This window comes from Dryobates pubescens, chromosome 8 (genome assembly GCF_014839835.1).
Source record: "Dryobates pubescens isolate bDryPub1 chromosome 8, bDryPub1.pri, whole genome shotgun sequence".
Lineage (NCBI taxonomy): Eukaryota > Metazoa > Chordata > Aves > Piciformes > Picidae > Dryobates > Dryobates pubescens.
The window spans coordinates 15,990,711-16,010,206 of record NC_071619.1 but is presented as its reverse complement, the minus strand read 5'-3'; the positions used below and the strand labels follow the sequence as shown (position 1 = coordinate 16,010,206).

Below are 19,496 nucleotides of genomic sequence, written 5' to 3'. Positions count from 1 at the left end.
ATGAATAAGTTTAAAAAAAAAAAAAAAGTAGTCCTGCCTCCTCTATCTCAGCTTTCTATTAACATTACTGGCCAAGGAGCCCTCACAAAGAAATGCAGTTGCTAGCTGTTCATATTGGACAGTTATACAAGCATTGTTTGGTCAAAGTCTCACCACGTATCAACTTGGGAACCAAAACCCAAGAAACTTACAAGGAGGACTCAATAGTTATCCTCTTACCCTGTTATTCTAGCCAGCCTTGTAATTGTCCATCAACTAGATCCCATTTTCATTGATCCTTTTAGTAAGATCAGTTTCACTACAAATAACTTACCACATGGATGACAAAAGAACTGAAAATAACTTGAGAATTATCAGGCAACAAAAATTATGCCTAAAATCAATGTTTATATCTTGAAGATCAGAGAATGATATTCCTTAAAATCTTCTCTAGGTAAAATTAAGTTTCTTTTGTGAACGACAACAGGTCCTAGTGTTTGTTCTCCTCTAGAACATCTTCTATTTACAACAGAAATTGGCATTATCTATTGAAAAAACTATATGTATCATGGTAGCATTATTTAAATTTCATCTTCTGAATAGAAAGAGTAACTTGGAGTATCCCAAAGAACATTTGAGACAGAAAACTTTTGGTTCATCCGTAAGTACATCGACACCGTAATAGGTAAAGGATAATCTTGATCTCATGTTAAAACTGGTAAATAAAATCTAAAGTCAAATTAAATTAACATTTATTTCTCAGCTAAGAAATCTCTCACTGAGCTAAGTGTCCATTTCCAGTTAAGTAATGTCTGTGTATGTTGGTAGTCTGAAAAAAACCTGAAAGATAATGCTATCAGTGCCTTCCTATGAATTTGGCTGAACAAAGCTCTGTTGCATGCTCTAAATCCTACATCATTCGGTCATTTTTCTTCTTGAGCAGGCATTTCATGTTAGGGCAGGTTGCATATGATAACTGTTAGATTGCTACAAACTTCCAAATACAGCAGAATTAAAAACAAAACAAAACAAAACAAAACAAACAAAAAAACCCCAACAAACATTAAAAATCCCAACCAATTTATAATCAGTCCTCAAGTGCCAACTGATTTCCTTTTCATCCTTCACAGCCACCCTAGAGCACAGTCCACCTGTTTCACATGGCATCCTGCCTGTCACCACCTTTACATCCTCAGGGGGTTTACCCGCATTGTTTCCCCATCTAGTTTTTATTTCATGCTTCAGCACTGATTGCATAGTCCTTCTCTGTCAGGAGGCACGGATACATCTGATACTGAGGCATTGACATCATTTACATGTTTGCTGTATTCTCTAGGAGCAATAAAAGAAACTTTTTCATTTTTATGGAGTTTGTCCAAGGTGTAGCGTAATGTACCAGCTTTTCACAATTGTCCCAAGATTTACTCCCTAATTTAGATAAAACAGTAAAGATGCCTACTAAAGGAGTTCTCTGGAAAAAATCTCTGCTAGATATGCCTGAGATGTCTATGCAAGAGGTCTTATTTAATGCATTCTTGTTATCCCATCTTTTATTACAAACTAGGAGAACTTAGAAACTTTGGTAAGCATCATTTTACCATCAGTCACTTGGGGGCTGTTTCTGTGTAGCACACACCATAAGCAACAGCAGAATTACATCATGTGGGCTGCAACTCCCAGAGATTACTCTCCCCTCCATTAACTTCATTACAAATAAACTAGCTGTGTGGGTTAACTCTACTTTATTCTTTCCAACTTTCAGCCATCGGGGTAAATTAAATGGACACTGGCAGAATGAACTCTGACCACAAACAAGAAAGAGATTAAAAACGAGCTTCATGAAGAGCAGAGGATGGTGGATCAGGCAGGGAATGAGTCACAGCTCATCCCAAATTTCCTATTCTTCTCTGCATTGCCTTGTTCTACTGCTCTACATCCTCTGCATCTGGATCCCTAGGGAAACTAAAATGGGAACTGCTCAAAGGTTGGAATGTGTGCTGTGCACCACTGAGCTAAAGAATGGGGTATAGAAATATCAGTGTTTGTCTATACAGGAAGCCAGCTCTGGCTGGGATGCACAGGGATGTCTTTTTCCCTGCCAATTCTCATCTCAGCCACATGTCAATTTGTGAAAATGAAAATTAAACCTGACCCATTTAATTGTTCACCAATTACATCCTGGTTTAACTGCTGAGATGTTCACATATTTAGGATGGAAGCCAGGTCCTTCAACACAAAATTACCTCAATTGCATATTTTTGCTGAGAGCTTGAAGACCCTTTGTGATCATTAGTGATGGCACATTCAGCACCTTCATCCAATGCCAGTTTCTCAGCTGTCATCAAGTTGCATTTTACAGCGACTGCATTTCCCAAATTAAACATCTGTGCCACTTTCAATACAAAATATCAGAAGCATTGAGAAACAGTCTGAACTGGTGTAGATGAGGAAATAGAAAATACTAATTCTACACTTAATAATGAAAACAACTTCTATAGAAAATGCTTCAGATGCTGCTGGAGCACAGCACTAATATTGCTCAATTGAAGAACCTACTTAGCCCTTGCATTGACTCAGACCCTTCAATAGGGGAAGGTGCTGCTCTCCTCAGCTGGCTCTTCTTGCTCAGCTGATTATTCTCTGCCCACAAAGGACTTTTTTCATTCCCTTCAAAAAAAGGACTTTGTGCTTGATACTGCTGGCATCACACTATAGCTGCCCCAAGGACCACTCAGACTAATTAAATAAAGAAATACAATTACAGAAGTTTGGGAAAGAGAGAAAAGGGAAGTCAATAGACAGAGGGCAGTTTATGAGGAGGGTTCCTAAATGCCTAGCCAAAACACATGGTGTTGGTTTGTTAGATTATATTTTACAAGCTCTATAGGAAGGATAGATGGAGGAGAGGGGGTATTGCCTTCTATGTCAATGATCAGCTAAAGACCGTGGAGCTCGAGACCTTGTGGGCCAGAATTTAAGGCAGGTCAGGAACAAGTGAAGTTATAGTGGGAGCCTGCTACAGGCCTCCTGACATGGAAGAGCAAGAAGATGAGGTCCTCTACAGACAGGTAGGTGAAACCCCATGTGCACATGCCCTGGTATGCATGGGGGGCTTCAACCACTCCATTATCTGTTGGAGAGGCAGCACAGCAGAGCACAAGCAATCCAGGAAGTTCATGAAGTGTGTTGATGACAATTTCCTTTTCCAAGTGCATTTCACATCTGGGAAATGTGAGTCATCACATTTACACTGGGAGAAATCCAAAAACTGCAGGAAGGAAGGAAAGAAGCTTTGAATTTAAAAGAAAGGGAAAAAATAAAGTGAAAAACAGGAGGCTGTTTCCATCTTGAACAATGGGGGAGAAGAGGCCAGCGCTGTCCTGCTGAGGACTGAGGATGAAGAGTTAAATTCCCAACTTCAAAACTACTTTCACAAGTGCTATTCAGAAAAGAGGATGCAAGAGTCTAGTGGTTGTTACCTAAACATCTTCTTGGGTTTTGTACTCAAAACCTGCCTCTAGGAAACATCTTTCAACTTTTAAATATCCAAAGACAATGTTTTCTTCTTCTATTAATCTGCCAGCTTTGCAATAAAGAAACGTTTTTGTTGTTTTTTTACTATATATTGATCATCTCTCTTACCTAAGGTTTAAAATGAATTCAAGGGTGGCTTCCAAACATTAGGTACACTGCTGCCTCAGAAGAAATGGAGTATAAATGGTGTGTGTCAGCAAGGACACCAGCTAACTAGGCCAGTTGAGGAATCCTACAAGTTTGGTCATGTCTCTTGACAAGCTATGGATATTGCTTTGATGGCATCACCAATTGCTAAGACCAGAAGAGACATTTCTCTTGATAAGCACAGGCTAGCTTTCATCTAGCAGAAAGAAAACTCAAAATTCTCAGTCTCTCCCGGATCATACAAAAAGACTTGGAGAGTTGAAAAGAAAGAGGTGATAAATTAGTTCTCCACAAACAATGTATCAGGGAGTTAAAAGAACAATAATGTACATTCTAACTAAATATCCACAACTGTCCTAAGGCTGCACATTACCATTATTTCTGGACACTGTTATGACAAACCTCTGGCAGCAACTAATGTACTTATCATTCAAAAATCATTCAAGGATAACATTCCCCTGAAATGGAAGGTGATGACCAGAACAGTTAAAGAAAAGAATGTTTTATAGTAAAAGGAGCTCAGTTTATCTCTGAAGTGATGGGTTTATATTAATTTTAACTCTATTCAGTTAAAAAGCATTACCCAACATACACTTTGCATCAACTTGAAAACCCATTTCCTGGTGCACAGAAGCATGGAGGTACATCCACAACACACATGAGACATACAACGTATACAAAAAAAGACAGTTACTTCATTCTTCTCTGTGATTTACATTACACTCCAAGACAACATTCACACCAAAGCCCAGAAAACCATCTCAGAATGAAGAACCAGAAAAGTGTTTTCCTTCAGTGAAAACAGATAACCTTGCCTAAAAGCAAACATGGAAGACCACCTCATTTACTGCCTTCTCACTTCATTATCCCATCAAATGGAACAAACAGAAACTAATAAATTAAACACATAAACAACAACAACAACGAAGTGCTGCTTCATTTGTTTTAAGTCCCAAGGGAAAGCAGGAAGAATGCCCTGCTTTGTGGATAATCTGCAGTTCTCCAACACTGAACTGCAACTGAGAAACAAGTATTCAATAGCTTTCAAACTAAGGTCACCCCAACTCACTAATAAAATATATTGCTTCATTCCCTCAAGCCAGTTCCACAGTTCCCAGCTGCTGCAGGCTTTGGGGAAGAAGTCTGCTACAAATTGCTGCCTAATCTTACCACTGAGTAAATTATCTTGCTGCTGAAGCAATGATCTGTTGCCCCAGGGGCCCACTCAACTTAAAAGGCTGCAGAGACAAAAGTGATGGATTTTGCCTTTACAGTGAAAGGAAAGATACAGTATGGACCTTCTGGGTATACCTGCATTCTACAGGATCCAGACCTGTGCTACCTTGGTGTCTTGTGATCATGCTAGACAAGTGTCATCTGAGCAGCTGGGCATACAGTACCACAGAAATTGAGAATGCTTCTTTCAAAAGCAGAAGGATGAGGGACCTTAATTCTGAAGATTTTCACTCAGAAGACCACAGCTTGTCCTGCATGTAGTTACATCCAGCATTCCACAAGCCTAAGAGAGACAGACAATCCAGATAAAGAGAGCCTCCATCTGGGTATCTTCAACCAGAGCAGTTGAATTGGTATATAGCCCTATTCACAACAGCTCTTCCCACTTGCCAGAACACAGACAGCTTTAATAGAAGAAAACTAAACTGTCTTTGCAGTTCATTTTCAGTGAAGAAAAACTGAATTATTAGCATGGACATCTTTGACTTTGGTTCTAAAGTCAAATTTCTCCATACAATATAAAAATAAGATAATAGCAGAAAAAATGATGCCTGAAGTAAGAATGAGTACAAGTCCTACAACAATGCACAAAACCATCAACGCTCTCCAGACTGAAGTAAGTTATAGCAGGCTATAGAAGGCTTATACTCTGCTGATTTTTCAGTCTTCCCATACCAATTAAAACAGTGCTATTCACTTAATCATTTCTACCATTCAGAACTTAACAGCAGGTCTACACTACATTCCAAAGCATATTTCACATTATATGCACATGTAAAGGTGTTTAAGTGCATGCAGGTGACAATTGTGCTCTCTAGGATGAGAGGTACCCTCTTAGGAGTAACTTCATTTTCCCTTTTAGGATTTTAGGCATCCATCTATCCATCTGAATATAATCTGATTAATAAAACTCACATACTCACAATGCCTAGGTCTATTTTCCAGAAAACTGGCCTTTTGAAATGTTCATAGTGCAAGAGAGAGGTGTGGCAAATGTATCCCAAAGTTATGCAAATAGATAGCTATACGTCACAAAAGTAAAATCATGAAGTGAAAACTCAGAATCACAACAGAAACACAGGATCAGTTCTCTGTGTATAGAGCTGACTACATTAGCACAACTGTATTAAGATACCTAAGCATTTAGATATGTTTCCCATGCAACTACCACATGTCATATACTACTGACCACAATTTAGGAAGCAATTATTTCTTTCATCAGCCACAATGTTGGCAGAAACAGCCCTTACCTCCCACTCCCCACGACATGTTCCCTCCTCCCAGGCTACCTTCTCAACCCTGCAGCCACACAGTCAAAAAGATCAGAGTTAAAAGTAACTGATAACCAAAGAAAAAAGATGGTTTTGAACCTGTGGCAGTTTCCCAGTGTGGTTCACCAGCAGCCCCACAAACGGTTGTACTAGTACAGCACAGAGGGTGGCAGGGGGCTGCTTACGCAAGCGCAGTTGTCTAAGGAAACACATGCCAAATTTCTCCCTGAGGAAGCAATTGTGTCTTCATCAAAACATCTGAAAAATCTTCACACACACACCCTGCCCCCATGCCCAGTCCATAGGAACCTTGTCTGGGAATACAGATCTAGAAAGGATCCATGGGGGGTCTCCTAGTCCCCTTCCCTGCAGTTCTTGGGTGAGAACCAACCCAGTAAACCAAATCATTTAGGAGATGTACTCTAGCAAGACACTCGTTAGGTAAGTGAAGTACAGCTTGAAGCTGAAGTGAATGTGAAAGCTGGGGGAAAAGAATTTGCTGAGGTTTCCTCCATCTACATATCAGCTAAATCAATTCTGATAAATCTTTGTAAAATCAAGTTGAACACTGTACATATTCTCTTTCCTTGTAATTTTCCAACTTGAGTTAAGGCAAAAGTTAGTGATTGCATTTTAAAGGCAATCATAAAATGCATAAAATTGCATTTTAAAGGTATGGAAACCCCTTAAGGAAGGCGCTGAGAAGCCGTCCTATCAAAACACAACTTCTGTCAAACTGTTGCAAAAGATGGGAACATAAAAGTTAAATATAATGCAAGTGAAAAACTATAACCCAAAAGCCACATAATGAGCTACATAGCTAAAAACTTAAACGAACACATGAAAAGACAGTAGCTGCTAATGATTTAAGGTGAGTAATAATATGTCCATAACAGAGGCATAATAGAATCACCCTGAGCAAAACACAATCCTGCTTCACTTCATTAAGTTTCACATTCTCCTCCAATTTCCCAGCGCTGACGGAAATGTTTCCGCATTGCCACTGCAGGGGAGGACTTACAACAATAAACAGGCTCAGCTATCCCAACCCGCTCGTTAACTTCATGAAATCAATTCAGTCAAAAGGCTATCACACGACCCCAAATTCATCCCAAATACCTAGTCAATAATTTACCCCCAGAGATATTAAACGGTACGCAAGTGGCAAATTATTAGAAAGATCAAAATAAAGGTAATGCTCACTGATTCTTTTTGCTTATTTTTTCTTAATTGGAACCATTTCCTGAACTTACTCTGTCCATGAACAACGAATTTCTTGTAAGACACATGTTGACAAGTCCACCTCTCCTAGGCATGTTATTGCACACCTACTGAAGTCTCAAAACGGACTATGTAGTCTCCTGGAAATTAATTGTATTAACATCCCAGGAAAATTGTCAAGGCTGCTCAGGAAAGGGATCACTAGGATTAGCCGCTTTCACAGCTATTTCTGTGGAAGGCCACAGAACAGCTCTTCCACTGAGCACTCTGTGCCTCAGGTTTTAGAGCTGTTTTGGGAGCCACGTCCACAGGCTGTGTAAGGGAGGGAGTCAAGGTAACAGCCCAGATGGTCCATGCACAGACAGCCACAGTGCACACAGCACAGCCCTGCTCTGCTCTTACAGCTGCCTCTGGACAGGTCTGGTTTTTCTCCTTATGCAACAGGAAAAAAGAGAATCACGTTTTTCTTATAACTTTCAGGAACTTGAAACTCTGTATATTCATTAACTGACTAACATGTTACCTTACCAACGGCTTACATATCCTCATGCACATATACACACTTCTTGAATGGTGGGGCTTATAATTAGAGTCATAGGATGGTCTGGGTTGGAAGACCATTCAGCGGTAACCTCCCTGCCATGGTCAGGAGCACTTTCCACAGGTGCTTACTTTTTTTCCGCCTTTCTTCAGTTCTAGGTTCCATGATGCAGGCAGGCATGAAAGCGACCCAATTGAAGCCCCACAAGAGCTGTGCGAAGCGCCGCCAGGCAGCACGGCGCTCCGCGCCCGCTCCACGCACACCCTCAGCCTTGCCCACACCGCCAGCGCTGGGCGGACCGGCCCCCCAAACCGTGCGCACCCTCCGCGGGGCAGCCCCGTCCCTCCCCTCCTGCAGCTCCCGGACGAACCCCACGGCGCCCCACGCAGCCCCTACCTGCAGGCTGCCGCCCCGCCCGCAGCGGGTCCCGCCGGTGCGCGCTGTCCCCGCGGGGCGGTGGCTGCCGCGGGCCCGGGGCGGGGGTAGTGCCCGCCCCCCGAGCAGAGCTTTGCGGGACGGAGCCCCCATCGCTTGGGGCGGGGAGGCAGCGCGGTTTCGCCTCCGATTCATAAGGAGCTAAACGTACCGCGGGAGCGTTCCCGGCAACTTTGGTCACCCACCTCCTTCACTCGCTGCCGCCCGGCGCTGCCCCGCAGCGGGACCCAGGGGGCTCGGCGGGGCGCTTCCCCTTACTGTGGTTACGGCCCCGCCGAGCTGTCATCAGGGGGACCGGGAATCTCTCCTAGCGTGGTACCTTCACCAACATGAAAAGGGCGTCTCAACAGTGCCACAAGTGTTTTCATCGCATTAAGAGGTGTTGTTTTTTCCCCAAAGCTTTTACTGGGATTTCAGGATCAGTGCGCTCAGGCATTTCAGAAGGTATTTTTAAATTGTTCCAAAGTCAGGCAACACTGAAGAGCAGAAATAACACAGATCTACATACGGCATTCCCTATACACCATTAGGAGTCGTGCTGCCATTGCTTGCTAATCTTTACATTTCCAAACTCCATTCAAAACCCCAGACCACGGGAAAGACACACACAGATTTTAGCAGGCTTTGGACCCTAGACTCTTGGAACGAGTTTCAAATTCCAGCAGCCTTGTGTTTATCCAGGGAAGATAAACTAAGTGGCCTGCTGAATGCTGCATGGGTTCTCAGACACAATCTGGGAAGCAGCAGGTCTTTAAGGGACATTAAACATCCCATGATACCTTCCGTGAGAACAAAGATAAAACGGGACCTTTTCTAACCCTTCCTAAACAGTCACCAGACAAGGACTGCCTGGTGCCTGTCTTTCACCCAAGCCTTTGCTGTCTTCAGTGCTGCTATAAGAGCAAGTGCAAACCTCCCAGGAGCACGCAAGCAAAGTGAGAGGAAAGGGTGGCTGGGAAGCATTTGCTACACTACTCTTCCAGGATAATTTCAAAATCCTTCACCATAGGAAAGGACACATGATTTGGGCAAGAACATGGAGGCTTTGCGGCAGACTATTAATTGTAAAAGACTCCCCTTTCCAGGTAACAGAGCTATTCTGTACAGGACAGTGGCACAAGATATCTAGGAGAGACTGGTCTACAAGTGCTTCCTCCTCCTTCTGCACCCTGCAGGGCTGAACCTGTGTGCTGGGCAGCCCTCACCTAGAGCACAGCTTCCCTAGCACAAGAACTCCCTTTCCCGTGATGTGGTAGTTAACAGCAGGTGTAGAGGAAAGGGGCATGGTTTTCCCCATCACTGCTGTGGGCAACAAAAAGTTGTTCTTGAAAAAGAAAAAAAAAAAAAGTGTATCTTTTACTTTCTTGGTGAGACTTGAGTTTGTCCCTTTTATATTTTTACAGTTGTGTAAATACAGTTCTTGGAAAGATTTATAACCTTACCTGGATTTAACTGTGCTTCACGTTGAAAGATTGTCCATGCCAAAATACTCTACAAACTGAATTGCAAAAAGCTTTGTTTGTACAACAAGATGACCTGTGCATGAAGCTACCATCCAAAAGACCAGGGATCTCAGCACAGCAGCAAACTTCCTCTGCAGCTCTGGTTGGCAGCGCCTTTATGACAACTCCCCCTCAGCGATGGGAATGGCAGTGGTTATCTGTGTTGTCTGATGACATCTTGATGTCTGGGTTAACAACGGGTGATGCTTTCTTCCCTCTGGTGTCAAGAGGACGTGGTTAGAGCATCACAGAACCACACCATGAATATACACATAGAGGCAGTAACACCGCTCCTACTCTGCTGATCCAGCCATTGGCACTGGAACAACTTTAAACTACACTTTTGTGCTATTTAAGTTTTAAACAAAGTTATTTTCAGCACCGAAATATCACATGCTAGGTATCACCAAAACATTATCCTTGACTTCGTTTGATTCTTTGGAGCGATACTCTAACAACACTCTAACAACACTCTTAACTCCTCAAGCAAGTTTCAGCTGTTAACACCAGATAAAAGATCCATTGTACTGCTCCAGCTAGCACCTGTAATGACTTTAATCCCTCCAGGACTGCAGGACTATACATGCCACTTCTCTAGAGCTACTGTATTCATGATATCAAAGGAGTACATCCCCTCATCTGACCAGGCAAAGACAACATGTCTAGGAAGGGGATTGGTTTGGTCCTTATGGAAACAAGAATAATACCTGTATGCTCCTTTGCACTTTCCAAGCCACAAAAATAATCACAAACTGTAATACTATGGAATTTAATGGGTAAGGAAAATGCTTTCAGAGTTTGAAGAATGGCTAGGTACATGGTACAGTTGATGAATGGCCTTTCTATGCATATATATTCTTAAAAGTATGTTCTTTAATAGAATATTTATATACAATTATCTGTGGTAAACTGAAACCCCCACTACCCTCATTTCTCTTACCATTTCTTCCGTTTTCCTGATACAGCCAGCCACCAGTACAGGCTGTACTGTAATGGCATGATAAGAGTAACATTTCCAGATCTGGACAGTGACATAAGGATCTACAACCTTTAGCATCCTATAGCCAAAGGGATGCAACCCCCCCCCCCCCCAGCATCCCTGGAAATTAAGCCAGAGACATCACAGGCTGGAGAAACTGTGGTTCCATTGGCTACCTGAGGTTCCTTTGGCTACCCCTCTACAGCTACAGTCCACGTCTTGCTGACTCTAAGGCAAGGATGTAAAATACTTGCTTATCACTTGTGAGCAGAGACTCCTTTGTGAAGGTGAAGGCAAGCTTTGTTCCTACCTGTCTGAGCACATGCAATAAGCTTTTTGGACATTATTTCGATGCCTGTATTTTACAAAGTTCAGAACTCTAAGTAGCCAGAATTTTCCAGTGTAACCATTTCTCACTAGAAAACACACACTGACTAAAACAAATGTTCTACGGAAATGGCTTTCTGTGGCTCTATAAAGGCAGCAGCTTAAAAAAGAAAACTAAATCTCGCCTGTCACATGCCTTTTTTCTGGGTAGCCTGCTAGGCTTCCTGCTATCAGGCTTTATTGGTAGAAAAAGGAAGTTTTCAAATTGTCTAAATTTCATTTCACAACAGGACGAAAAATAATTACACGTTGGAATTTTTCACAGCATGGGAATAATAAATTTTGATTGGTTTACTTGGAAGCAAACCTTTGTACAGTCATTCTAGTCCCTCTGCCATATCCACTTAACTGTGCACCTGAAGCTTGGGCTATTTCAGTCCATAAAGGAATGTTCCTCCAGGAGAACTAGCTCTGTCAATGGCTCTACAACTTACCATGCATTGTGTTTCTGTTCTACCTGCTGGATGACAAGTATGGCTTGCTGTGCTCTTCTGTAGAGTTAGTATTAGAAGTCAAATCTTGCTCATCAACACCCTCACCTATACCAGCTGTTGGGAAAGCACACAAGCTAAAAAGCCAAGGTTCAAAGCCTTAAGACAGAGCAGGCTCTTTATTCTATTCTCCAAACCAGTGCATGATGCCAAGTAAAAGATGGTAAACTACTATCAATTCTCTATAACTCCACAACACAGAAAACCACACACTTAGCAAGAATTGGCCATACCTGAAACAAAACTCCAGCTGGTACTTGCTGACTGCTGGGACTTTCAGGGAGAGGTCCTCACCTGTCCCAGGTGAGGGTGTTTTTTTCCCTCCAGCTCACCTGAGAAATACACAGCTTAACAGCAAGGATCACTTTCAAATCAGTTTTTACAACCTAATTGTTGTATTTGTATTCACAGGCTGTTGTGTTCACAGGCTAAAGTTTATTTTACACTTTAATATACTCCTTTAAATAAAATGTGCCTATTAGTAATATCTACAGCAAACATTTACAGAGTTAACAAAAAGAAACTGTTGTCATTCCAGCCAGAGAGAAAGTTCCAAGCATCAAAGATTTCTGTTTTATTTGGAGATGTACCAGATTAGTTCCAGGGGCACTTATGCAACACAACCCTCAAGCTGTTTTTTCTTTTTTTTTAAAATTCTCTATGTGTGCAAGGCATGTGTTTGCTTTTTTCTCTGAGAGTTAGGCATGTGTGGACAGAGACCTAAACCAGAACCAGCTAGAAGTACATCAGAAATTATCTGCAATGCATAGCAAGATACTGCGTTAAATACTACAATGACACTTTGTGACCTTGCACTTTGGCATCAGCCTCACGCCGGCAAAGCCAGACAAGCTGCCACCATTCTGGTGCTGAGATGGTTCAGTTCCCTCCAGCCACACAGCAGTAGCAAAGCAAGGTGCCTCATGGGTTCTCAGAGAGTTATTTTTAGTACAGAAATTAAACAGACCCTTGAAATGAGAAGTACATTTAGGAGACAGGCTTCACCTGGGAGCAGTGAGGTACCCAGAGGTGGGCAGAGGGGTGCAGCTGCAGGCTGGCTTGTGCCTGTGCTCACACACCTGGGTACCACACTGGCCTGAGGGGAGGAGGTAGGGCTGAAATCATTCTGGCCATGCCATATAATAGGGAAAAACAGTGCCTGACCCTTCTTTGTGCCACTGGTACTGTTTGGTAGGAGCAAGTTTGAGGCATCACCCCCGTAAGGGCTATCAGATCAGTACAAGCCAACCCAACTCAAGACATGAAATTTAAATCAGTAAAGAGATGTGAAATAGTCTTATCTAGTATTCAACTGCTGTAAGACCAATGCTGCTAATTTTATGACTAGGGACAGAAGCTGGTTTCTTCATTGACAGATTTCTCATTCAAGCTTGAGTAGTATTTCACTAATCAAGGGACTTTGCTTGTATATTTTTAGGAGCAGTCATTTGATGGTTGTGTATAGAGACAGATTTTTTTGTTTGGCTGTGGCTATACATTACTGAGTTGATAGTCATGCACCATTGCCTTCCTATCACAGCAGGGTAGATGGAATGGTCAGGGACTAAAATGCAAATTGGTTAGCAAACTCATAGTTTTTCTCTTACTTTTGTGAACTCATTTCAATTGCCAAGTGTGATGATCTCCAGAAGAAAAATAGACTTCTATAATGTTTTCATACCAGTAGACAATGGACTCCACAGGGTGATATAACAGCTCTTTTCCTGTTGATAAAGGCACTTACAATTCCAGGGTTGGTATCTGAGAACTTTACAGTAATGTGTATAAAAAGAAACTTAAAAGATTCCCATAATGCTGTGAAGCAGAGATTCATGGAGATCTGACAAAGATGATTTTATAACTCTTTCAGGTAAGAGAAACAGATCAGGTATAGGTTGTATGGCAGGTTAAAAATTAAACTCTTAATAGTCAAGTAACAGAAATTGTGAGATAGGGTTATGGGTCAGTCTGCAGTCATGATCAGAAAGCAGCTTTAATTTCCCTTGCACCACTCTTCCCAACTCAATGAAAAGGCAAACCAGTGATACATAGGGAGTGCCACACTTTACAGGCAAATCTGCTGGAAAGAAGACTTCATACCTGCTATATTTGAAAAGAAGAGATAACTTTCTAAGCTAAAAGCTACTACAACACTGGGAAATCTGGGAAGGATTTTGGCTTAGCTTGTAAATAGTTCTGATTTTTTGTATGTGTACAGCCTGTTGTAGCCAAGTGCAATATGCTGAATGCTAGCTGGGTAACAGCATGCTCCATGCTTGGGACATAAGAACAGCCTGTATTTGTTTACTTATTCAAATAACACTAGGAGTGAGGTTGTTCAAAACAAAACATTCTTCTAAAAGGAACTTAAGTGTTTAATCACATTCAGCATTGTGTGATTCATTTAGCTAGCTTTGAAAATAGAAAATGGTTCAGTTGTTTTGAATTAATATGCATTATTTTACAGTTCATTTTAAGAAGTACAAAAAGAGTAAAAATAATTTTCAAACACAGGAGAGCATTCCCACTGTCCAAAACAATTCCAGTAGTATCTTTTTTTTATTGCAGTCTCTAGGTGAAGCTTACGCAGTCTTCTCAGGGGAGAAGCTTCTAATAGCTTCATCTGCCTTGCCCACATTGTATTACCCCATTTTACGAACCAGATGTTCACAGACCATGTTTACCATGCTGCCTCTGTGGCACTCCAGGCTATGGGTATGCTGACAGGATATTGACGGGATAATGCCAGTGGGAGGACAGAGAGGCTGGATTCAGCAGAGTGGATCAAAATAAAATCATAGAATTGTTAGGGTTGGAAGGGACCTCAAAGATCATCTAGTTCCAACCCTCCTGCCATGGGCAGGGACACCTCACTCTAGATCAGGTTGCTCAGAGCCACATCCAGCCTGGCCTTAAAATCCTCCAGGGATGGGGCTTCCATCACCTCCCTGGGCAACCTGTTCCAGTGTCTCACCACCCTCATGGGGAAGAGCTTCCTCCTAACATCCAATCTGAATCTACCCATTCTAGTTTTGTTCCATTCCCCCTAGTCCTATCACTACCCGACACCCTAGAAATTCCCTCACCAGCTTTCTCATAGGCCCCCTTCAGACACTGGAAGGCCACAGTAAGGTCTCCTCGGAGCCTTCTCTTCTCCAGACTGAACAGCCCCAACTTCCTCAGTCTGTCTCCATAGGAGAGGAGCTCCTGCCCTCTGATCATCCTCACGGCCCTTCTCTGGACACATTCCAGCATGTCCAGATCCTTCTTGTAATAGGGGCTCCAGAACTGAACAAAGTACTCCATGTAGGGTCTTACCAGAGTGGAGTAGAGGGGGAGAATCACCTCCCTTGACCTGCTGGCTATGCTTCTCTTGATACTACTATGTCAACACAGTATTACATCTGCCAGTTGGCAATGATTTACTGACTTAGCACAACAATGCTTTGATTTCAGTCTCCCAACTGATGCAACTGTTACAAAAGCTTGCGTGAAAGAACATTTTGATCAGGACATTTTTCCTATGGGCTTGAGGCATTCACTTTCTTATCCTTACTGGCACACATGCATTCCCACTTCCACCCAACCTAGCATTTACATTAGGAACTCCTATAAGTAGAGACCAACCAGTTTGGTTTTGTGCAACTGGCTAACACATAGGAGTGCAAAACAAAACCCCAGTTACAAAACCCCTGAGTGTCAACCTACCAGCAGCCACACCATCTCATTGCTTGAAGCACTCATGTCTCTACTGCAATAATATTCTGCATTGTCAGACTGCTGTCTGTTCTTGATGAAGCTCTTCCTTGCTTTAAGCACTGCTCCTTGATGCTTTCAACACAGTAGAGAATTTAGACCAAGACAGAAGAATCTAAACAACAAAACAAAGCATGCCACCTGGAAAAACAATAAAACCTCTTAAGATATTCTGTAAGAAAGTGGTAACAAGGTTAGCTGAGGCCACATCCTCATGGATGGGCATAAATGGAGAGCTCAGTAACAGAAGTTAAACTCAACCCTGCACATGCATTGCCAAATCTGCTTTGGTACATCAAAGAATTTGTTAAATTCTGCTTTGTACTAGGCATGATGTTCAGATTTGCTCTTTTACATTTGCAGAGACAGAGTGGACATTCATCCAAAAAGCTGGGTAGCAGTGCAATTGTCAACTTTGAGAGATACAGCTGAAGCCAGAAGTGTCCTGATCATCACAGCAAAATAAACAAAACCACCTGGGAACATGGAGTGACACATTGCTGTTCTAAGTATAACAGGATGCCATTTGTCTTCCTTCATTGTCTTAAACCGTAACATTAAATTGGTGCTTCATAGTTGCATCTACAGTGTTTAGAGATAAAACATGCAGGACCAAAGCATTTGTAAGCAGCTTGGGGTTTACCTCAGGAGAAGCTGCAGGAGGCTGCCAACCCCTTGCTGCAGCCAGCTGTTTTGCACAGCTGCATACAACAAAGCAAACTGCTGAAGGCCAGCAGAAAAGAGCTGTGTTTCTGCCAATATAATAGTTTTGAAGGGGGGCGGGGGGGAGGAAAAATAATTCAGAGGCCAGTACATCCCCTACTGTGTCTCACTTCCCGAGGCAAGCAATGTTTGAGACCAGGCTATTCAGGCTATTGCCAGCACCAAGAGAGCATACCTGCCTGTAGAGATCACCACCCATGGCTGGGTGCTTCACACAGCGGTGCTTGACCCAACTATTAACCATTAACTCTAGCTCATGACTCCCTAGCTGCACCCTTCCTTTACGTCTGAATTAGAACTGCTTGCCATTCTCACACTGGTTGAGCTAACAAAGAACTAGTTTATTGCTTACCCTACAGTGTCGCTTCCCACCTTGCTCATGCTACTCCCTGAAATCTCTAAAGGTGATGCTGCTGTGGCACTTTCCCAAGCTCAGTAGCTTGATCCTTTACCTCTTATCAGCCTCAGCATTTCTTACTCATTTATCTTGTTTCTCTGAGTGCCTTTTGTTGGGATTTTGGAGGGGGGAGGTAAAAGGGGAAGGTTCAAAGAACAGACTCTTACTTCACAGTCCCGTTTTTCTCCAGATACACCAATAATCATGCAACTAATAAGATCCAATCAGGACCTGTAATATTTAATTGATAAGGTTTTTAGGTTTAAACAAACATTTATTTCCCAGGATATCCTAGAAAACAGATGTCCTCTAGTGCCCAGGTACTGAGAAACAGCAAGACACAAAACAAATGCAAAATTCAAAGCCACCTTGTACTTTTAAAACAGACCCCAGCAGAACTCCTCTGACTGGAAACAATGGTGCGTGTTTTTTTTGTCACCAGTTCAACCTCATACGGTTTTTCCATCTCTAAAATTTTGCTGCATCCTGCCAAAAATCACTTTCGAGTATCTTGTGACAGTCTAATGGGAATATAAGCACTGATAACAGTGAAACACCAGGGCAGCTTTGGCGCGGTTGGAATGCGCTGCAACTACCCAACTTGTGCTGTCCCCATGTATTCCATGCTACTCTTCTCTATCAAATCTGATCAAGTAAATACTTAGTAATCTCTCACCAGCAAGCATTAACAACTTTCCCCCAGTACTTTAGACTAAAACCATAATTTTAAAACATAGACCATTTTTTCTACGGGATACAATTAAACTTTTGTCAAACTATTAACAATTGGGAAGTAACAACAAATGTTTGAGTCCAGAAGAACTAGATCCTGTCACAAGCCACCACAACCGAGAACAAAGAATCCCAATCATTCTGCTCCTACTTACCTTAATAATTACCTTAATATGTCTCAGAAAAAGAAACCAGATTAACATAGCCCTATTAATCAATTTATACTGAAACGAGCGCTTTCAATACATATTAAATCTGCAAACTCCCTGATCTTCCTTTGGAAATCTGGCCCTTCAGCCTTCTTCATTCCTAAACCAAAATGATCCAATGATCCAATGATTTCTAGGTTCTCAGCGCAACTCCAAGCTTGGCGTGCTCAAACTTAGAGGTTCACCTAGGTAGTCAGGCAAGAGGGTTTTCAGCCTCTTTAGATACCTCTGGATGATGAAGCAGGGCAAAGAACCCTCCCATCAAGTGGGCTGTAGACAGCAACTGGACACAAAATACAATCAGAAACATTCAAGATGACGGTGATTCTGCAAAGTGCTTCCTTACAGCAAAAATATTGGAACGGGGCTAGAAATCAATTACTCTGCCATTTGCCCAGTATCTTCATTATGGAGGAGGTACATGCGAGAAAAACAACAGTTGGGATAAGAAAGTTATCCATGGGACAGCAATATGCCCTTGCAGACAAGAAGGCAAAGGGCATCAAGAAAGAGAAGCACATTCAGCAAGTCTAGAGAGGTTCTCCTCCCCCATACTCTGCCCTCCCATTTCTCCTACTTAGTGGCTTCCATAACTCTCCAACATATTAATTTAGTGTGACAGTTATTGTCCCCAAATTTTCTCATTTGTGAGGATTCACTTCAGACTATTATTCTTCCAGTCTTTAAACTGGAGCAACTTACTCTTTAAGCATTTTAGATTTCAAATTAGTATTTTGAAGCTCATGTTTTAACTTGTGCTTCTCTTAGAACTGCTGGGATCACTTACCTGACAGCCCCTGGAATCTGACAGCTAACATTAGGGCTGCAAGAATTTTGCTTTCCTTCTTCAACCACACAGCTTCAATTGGTGCATCTTGCATAGTTCATATATGTATTTTTCTGAATGTCTTGCTCTAGGCTCAATTTCTGCATTATTTTTTTTTTAGGATTAGAGGATTTCCATTTGTTTAGTTCACATTGTAAAGAAGACTTTAGGCAACTATAGATGCGTAGAATGCAAGAACACCTAAATGATAGACAATCCCTTCAAAAACTGACCAGAAGGGGGGGGGGGGGGGGAAAATGAACTCCTCCTCTGAAACAAACCAACCAACTCCACAAACTGCTCTGGAGTTCCACTGCTTTAACAAGGCATATTTAGATTGTTGATGTTATGCTTCCCTCTACTGTTCATCATAATTAAGTGCAGTTACCTTTAAACATTGAGGTCTTCCTCATAAAAACCTCAAACATAGAACACAATCTTTGGTGGCAGGCAAAACTTGGCAAATAAGCTTTAGAAAAGCTGCATTTTGCTCAAGAACAATTAGAGGCACTGAACAGAACTGTCTGCATATATCTCAAGCTAAGGATTACATGAAATATCAACTACAACATGGCAATTGTCTCATGCTGTGGTTTAGTCAGGGCAATCCCAAGCACCAATATAGGCTGGGCAGTGACTGGCTTGAGAGCAGCCCTGAAAAAAGGACTTGAAGGTAGTGGTGGACAAGAAGCTCAACATGAGCCATCAGTGTGCACCTGCAGCCCAGAAATCCAAACATTTATCCTGAACTGCATTGAGAGAAGCATAGCCAGCAGGTCAGGGGAGGTAATTCTCCCTCTCTACTCTGTCTTGGTGAGACCCCAGCTGGAGTACTGTGTCCAGTTCTGGAGCCCCTGTTGCAGGAATGATATGGACTTGCTGGAATGTGTCCAGAGAAGGGCCGTGAGGATGATCGGAGGGCTGGAGCACCTCTCCTATGCAGACAGACTGAGAAAGTTTGGGCTATTCAAGTCTGGAGAGAAGGCTTCAAGGAGACCTCTTGTGGCCTTCCAGTATCTTAAAGGGGGCCTATGAGAAAGCTGGGGAGGGACTACAAGTTTAGGATGTCAGGGAGTGATAGGACTAGGGGGAATGGAACAAAACTAGAATGGGTAGATTCAGATTGGATG

The 19,496-nt window shown here is 42.3% G+C and overlaps 1 protein-coding gene across 3 annotated transcripts in view; it reads right to left on the bottom strand.

The window, feature by feature from the left end:
* Positions 1 to 8,663, bottom strand: part of SLC16A12 (solute carrier family 16 member 12) — a 30,619-nt gene extending 21,956 nt beyond the window's left edge. Inside the window, exon 1 of one of the 3 annotated variants that reach the window (XM_054163464.1) lies at positions 8,550 to 8,663. Coding sequence is in view for 1 of the 3 variants with exons in the window: in XM_054163461.1 (XP_054019436.1) it covers positions 8,326 to 8,499 (174 nt within the window). In the remaining 2 variants the exon portion in view is untranslated. Of the gene's footprint in view, positions 1 to 8,325; positions 8,529 to 8,549 lie in introns of those variants that run through there. The other 2 variants (XM_054163467.1, XM_054163461.1) reach the window with 2 other exon arrangements.
* Between the last annotated feature and the right edge of the window lie 10,833 nt (positions 8,664 to 19,496).